Here is a 6,000-nt window from a genome sequence, read left to right on the forward strand (position 1 = left end):
GGAAACCAAGTGATTGATCCAAGCAGTGCAGATCAGAATCATCTTACCAAGTTAATTTCTGACCGAGCCACCACCAAACAAACGATAAAGTTAACTAAATGCTGGGATTAGACGTTCAGCTGCAGCCGGGTTGGGATTCGGCTGCTTCAAGCTGCAGGTCCTAGTTTTATAAAACCACCTGATCCGAGCCAGCTGACATGTGAACTCCGCTGCTGGGTGTCTGGTTATGAAGCATCAAATCTTCTGTTTCCTCAGACCCCTGCACACACTCGGAGGAGTGTAAACTCCCTCCTTCGGTGCCGTTGGCGCCCCAGCAGGTGGATGTGGACCTGGTCGTGCTGCTGGACGGCTCCAGGGAGATGAGGGCCGACGAGTACAGCGGAGCTCTGGAGCTGCTGGGTTCTGTGGTGGAGCAGCTGGCCGTGAGTCCTCAGCCCCGCAGAGCCAGAAACAACGCCCGAGTGGCTGTGGTCCAGCAGGGCTCCAGCGAGACCCCCAAGCTGGAGTTCGACCTGCTGACCTACCAGAGACAGGAAGCCATGAGGGAGCACCTGATGCAGAAGACGAAGCAGCAGGGCGGCTCCTCGGTGCTGGGACTGACGCTGGACTACACCCTGAGGGAGGTGCTGCTGAAGGCCGGCTCAGCCAGGAAGAAGGCTGTGCTGGCTGTGGTGGCCACCCAGACGGCCTACAGGGACCAGGCCCTGCTGCGCTACATCTCCCAGAAAGCCAAGTGTGAAGGGGTGGCGCTGTTTGTGGTGACAGTCGGCGGCCGCTACAACCGGACGCAGGCGGAGGAGCTGGCCAGTCTGCCTCTGCAGCAGCACCTGATCCACCTGGACAAGCTGAAGGCCGAGGACCAGGGCTACGCCCAGCGCTACTTCAGGGTCTTCCTCTCTGCCCTCAGCAGTAAGAACACACTCAGGTCACAGTGAGAAAGGCTCAGGTGTAACTCAGCCGAGCTTTTCCAGCTGGAACACATCCAAACATCTGCCTAAAAAAGCTCCGTCTGAGGAGTTTAGTTAATAATGTGATTGGTAGAACATGGTTAATGACTGCTGCATCATGGGTACTGCGTCACCACATGAATGTGTTTGGTTGTTTCAGAGGGAATGAACTCATATCCTCCTTCTTCTTTAAAACGGACCTGCGATCAGCTGAGTGGACAGAACCTCGGAGGAACATACGGCACCGGGTAACTCCCACTGCCCTCTCATATACTGAACACGCTAACAACAGATACCCAACACGCTAACTAACAACATATACCCAACACGCTAACTAACAACAGATACCCAACACGCTAACTAACAACAGATACCCAACACGCTAACTAACAACAGATACCGCACACGCTAACTAACGACAGATACCCAACACGCTAACTAACGACAGATACCCAACACGCTAACTAACGACAGATACCTAACACGCTAACTAACGACAGATACCAACACGCTAACTAACAACAGATACCCAACACGCTAACTACAACAGATACCCAACACGCTAACTAACAACAGATACCCAACACGCTAACTAACAACAGATACCCAACACGCTAACTAACAACAGATACCCAACACGCTAACTAACAACAGATACCCAACACGCTAACAACAAATTCCCGAACACGCTAACTAACAACAGATATCCAACACGCTAACTAACAACATATACCCAACACGCCAACTAACAACATATAACCAACACGCTAACTAACAACAGATACCCAACACGCTAACTAACGACAGATACCCAACACGCTAACTAACAGAACAAGCTAACTAACAACAGATATGAACACGCTAACTAACAACAGATACCCAACACGCTAACTAACAGAACAAGCTAACTAACAACAGATACCGAACACGCTAACTAACAACAGATACCGAACACGCTAACTAACAACAGATACGCAACACGCTAACTAACAGAACAAGCTAACTAACAACAGATACGAACACGCTAACTAACAACAGATACCCAACACGCTAACTAACAGAACAAGCTAACTAACAACAGATACCGAACACGCTAACTAATAAAAGATACGCAACACGCTAACTAACAGAACAAGCTAACTAACAACAGATACTGAACACGCTAACTAACAACAGATACTGAACACGCTAACTAACAGAACAAGCTAACTAACAACAGATACTGAACACGCTAACTAACGACAGATACCCAACACGCTAACTAACAGAACAAGCTAACTAACAACAGATACCGAACACGCTAACTAATAACAGATACGCAACACGCTAACTAACAGAACAAGCTAACTAACAACAGATACTGAACACGCTAACTAACAAGAGATACTGAACACGCTAACTAACAGAACAAGCTAACTAACAACAGATACTGAACACGCTAACTAACAACAGATACCGAACACGCTAACTAACAACAGATACGCAACACGCTAACTAACAGAACAAGCTAACTAACAACAGATACGAACACGCTAACTAACAACAGATACCCAACACGCTAACTAACAGAACAAGCTAACTAACAACAGATACCGAACACGCTAACTAATAAAAGATACGCAACACGCTAACTAACAGAACAAGCTAACTAACAACAGATACTGAACACGCTAACTAACAACAGATACTGAACACGCTAACTAACAGAACAAGCTAACTAACAACAGATACTGAACACGCTAACTAACGACAGATACCCAACACGCTAACTAACAGAACAAGCTAACTAACAACAGATACTGAACACGCTAACTAACAACAGATACTGAACACGCTAACTAACAGAACAAGCTAACTAACAACAGATACTGAACACGCTAACTAACGACAGATACCGAACACGCTAACAGAACCCACACATGTGGGCTGCTGTGTGCAGGCCGAGCTCTGTGGAGGAAGAGGAGGAGTACACAGAAGAAGAGGAGAGGTTTGAGGAGCAGACGGGAGGACAGACCAGCCAGGTGGACGTCATCGAGACTCTGAGCAGAGGAGACAGCCAGAGATTCGAGTCAGAAGGTGACGTCACGGTGCACAAAGAGCGGTCCCAGCAGCTGACAACCCGTCACGATGAGACCAGATCCTGAAGCTCAGCAGCTTTGCAGAGTAGTTCGGCGCAGCGGGATGAATGACTTTAAAGCCTGCAGCTGCACAGTAGTCGTTCTGTTTGAGCATGTTTCATATTTTTCGTCTTTTCGAGTCATTAACAGTCTGTTTTAGTGTCAGCTGCTCCTCGTTGGGCTGCATGTGTTCCCTCCGAGCGGCGCTCCTCAGCACCTCCGGCCCAGAGAACCGGAGCGGTGCTGTGCAGCTGCTGCCGGGGGACTGTGGTAGTTTGTAGTAAATGTGTGTGTTCTGCTTTCAGCCCGGTGTCAGCTGGATTCTGATACTGGTACCGCGTGTGCCGACTATATCCAAGTCTGGTTCTTTGACAAAAACATCGGTGCATGCGTTCCCTTCTGGTACGGCGGCTGCGGCGGAAACGCCAACCGCTTTAACACGGAACATGAATGTTTCCAGACATGTGCCGTCAATAGTAAGTCTGTGGACTCTGCTCTGACTCAGCCTGAATTCTCTCTGCTTGAACGTGACGCTGTTCTTCCCGGGATGGTAACTGTGTTGATCTGGGATCCTGGAGGAGCAGCAGAGGGAAAGAAACACTTTCAGAGTCACTGCTTCTCACTGAAACTGCCACTTCCACTCGTCTGAATGGGCTTCATGTTTCCTGAGCTTTGAAACATGGTAAAAACAGGATATTTTATCCCCAACACAGTTATCATCGCTGCCTCTGCATCTTCCAGTCGCCTGTGGGGTTCTGCAGCTGACTAACCTGACATCTGTGCTTGTTGCTTTCACAAACCTTCCCGTTTCCCTTCCTTTACCCCACGGTGCCACAGACTGGGGGCCTGGCCTTCAGACACACTGCAGCAGGTTTAATCTCTGTCTGCTGAACACTTTTTACGACCCTGCCTCACCTGGACTGTCCTCCCTCACAGATCCGAACGCGGTGCAGCAGACGCAGGCGGCGGACGGCGTTCCCTCGAAAGGTAAAAACTCCTCTGAGCCACACAGACGTTCCAGGGCCTGATTTAACCAACATGCTGCTGAAGGTCGGGGAGGAAAGCTGAGCTCAGAGCTGACCTGGTTTAGCTCCTCCCCCAGAGAAGAGCCGCCTGTGCACATCTGTGCAGATGAGGCAATGCCTGGAAACGCCTCCCAGCAGGCCTCAGCGACAGGAACACACGCCATCAGTCATATCAGGGGGCTGGAATCAGTTTCTTCACTTCCTTACAGGAACACCAGGGTCAGGATCCGCTCTGAACGTCGTGGTTTGTCTTATTCTTTTGCAACCAAAGTGGATTTGGTTCAGTTTGGTTTAGTTTTGCTCCCCCCCCTACGTTCCCTGATCTGCTCAGGGATGCATCGCCATTGCATCGTGACAAATGGCAGCAAAGCTTTTGTCTTTGTGTGATTGAACATCTGCAGCCGGCCGGCTCTCCTCCATCACTGAGGAGTAACTGGGAGCAGTTTTCACCTTTTTCAGCCTCTGGGTTTCCTCTGACTCGCAACAGAAGGAGTCAGAGACCTGAGGAGCTGCTGATGCTGCGTTCTGCAGCGAGGAGAGAATCGTTCTCGTTGATTTCAGGTCTTCCTCTGCTCTCGCTCTGTTTCTTGTGTTGTGACGAGGAGCGGCTCAGAAGTCTCTTTTGTCTCCCCATCCAGACGCCTGCCTCCTTCGTCAGGACCAGGGCAGCTGCCAGAAATACACCATGATGTGGTTCTTCGACTTCGAGCAGAGCGAATGCGCACGCTTCTGGTACGGCGGCTGCGGCGGCAACCAGAACCGCTTCACGACTCAGGAGGAGTGCGAGAACCTGTGTCTGTCCGGGAGCCGGTGAGGAGAAGCAGAGGTTCCCGGCTGAGCCACAAACCATCACAGAAAACTGTCTCGCTTGTCTTCTTGAACACGGATGTCTGGTCTCCACTGAAGGGTCACAGCAGGGATTCTTTCACTTTTCTCACCCAATGTTTTCCCTCTGGTCCATATGTTGACCCGCTTTGTTTTGCACACACTGTAGAGGTATGATGTGTTTTAAACATCCAGCTGTGATGCATCTGCAGCTGCGTTTCCATTCAGCTCTGCCAAAAACGTTGAAATTTAGTGTTAAATGTCTGGCTCCAGCCCCTCATGCTACCCCGTTATTTCTGCTTGAAGCGCAGAGCAGTCAGGATTTTACCTGCAGCAGAGTCAGGGAGGAGTTCTGGCAGGGAGCATTAACAACACGTCCCGTTTCCTCCTGTGTCAGTGAGCAGCGAGGAAAAGAAAGCGATGGCCAAGGTGACGGCATGCTGTCCGACGGCTGTCAGGGAAACATGGATGATGCTTTATTGGCACATCTTGGAAGAACAAAAGCACGAAACACAGGTGGAACGCTGTCTTCTGCAGGCAACATACTGACTGCTCCTACCTTCTTCACTTCACAAAAACAAAAATCCCCTTTTTCATTGGCTTCTCAGGATAAATGATCAGTGGTGCTGATCCAGTCTGATCAGCAGAGGGAACAGAACCCGCAGCATGATGAGGTGGTTGAGCACACCTGATGATGAGCTGCTTTGACACACATTGTTTCTCCCGAAAGCTTCTTTGTGATTATTTTATTCAGAATGTTTTAAGGAGGACCCACAGAAGCCTGAAGCAGCTGCCGTGGTAACGCTGATGGAGCCTGGCAGACGCAGCTGAGGGTGAAACTCTGGATCAGAGGAAATCATTTCACCCCCAAAAGGTTTAAGAAACTTCAGTTAGTTAGAAAACAAAACGACGGCAGACCGTCGCCGGGGGAAACGGGTCCTCGTTTAAAGGTGCAGGTTCTTTGTTTGGAAAGGCAGCTGAGGTTTAAAACACAGCATCATACGCACCGTAATCCAGCTCAGCCGCTGTTTGCAGGTCAGAGGAAACACAAGCATTAGAAAAAGCCCACTAAATATTCTGTGACCC

General features: G+C 49.7%; 1 protein-coding gene across 1 annotated transcript in view; it reads left to right on the forward strand.

Annotated features, from left to right (window-relative positions):
- LOC140315791 (collagen alpha-6(VI) chain-like) overlaps positions 1-5,033 on the forward strand; it is a 66,542-nt gene extending 61,509 nt beyond the window's left edge. The window contains exons 37-44 of the mRNA XM_072393371.1: positions 256-909; positions 1,108-1,195; positions 2,887-3,023; positions 3,370-3,540; positions 4,001-4,051; positions 4,115-4,308; positions 4,491-4,650; positions 4,695-5,033. Coding sequence (XP_072249472.1) covers positions 256-909; positions 1,108-1,195; positions 2,887-3,023; positions 3,370-3,540; positions 4,001-4,051; positions 4,115-4,308; positions 4,491-4,650; positions 4,695-4,903 — 1,664 coding nt within the window. The 3' untranslated portion in view covers positions 4,904-5,033. The remainder of the gene's footprint in view (positions 1-255; positions 910-1,107; positions 1,196-2,886; positions 3,024-3,369; positions 3,541-4,000; positions 4,052-4,114; positions 4,309-4,490; positions 4,651-4,694) is intronic.
- The last annotated feature ends 967 nt before the right edge of the window (positions 5,034-6,000 follow it).

The sequence above is a fragment of the Leuresthes tenuis genome, unplaced genomic scaffold (assembly GCF_036924035.1).
Source record: "Leuresthes tenuis unplaced genomic scaffold, fLeuTen1.0.hap1 SCAF_10, whole genome shotgun sequence".
NCBI lineage: Eukaryota > Metazoa > Chordata > Actinopteri > Atheriniformes > Atherinopsidae > Leuresthes > Leuresthes tenuis.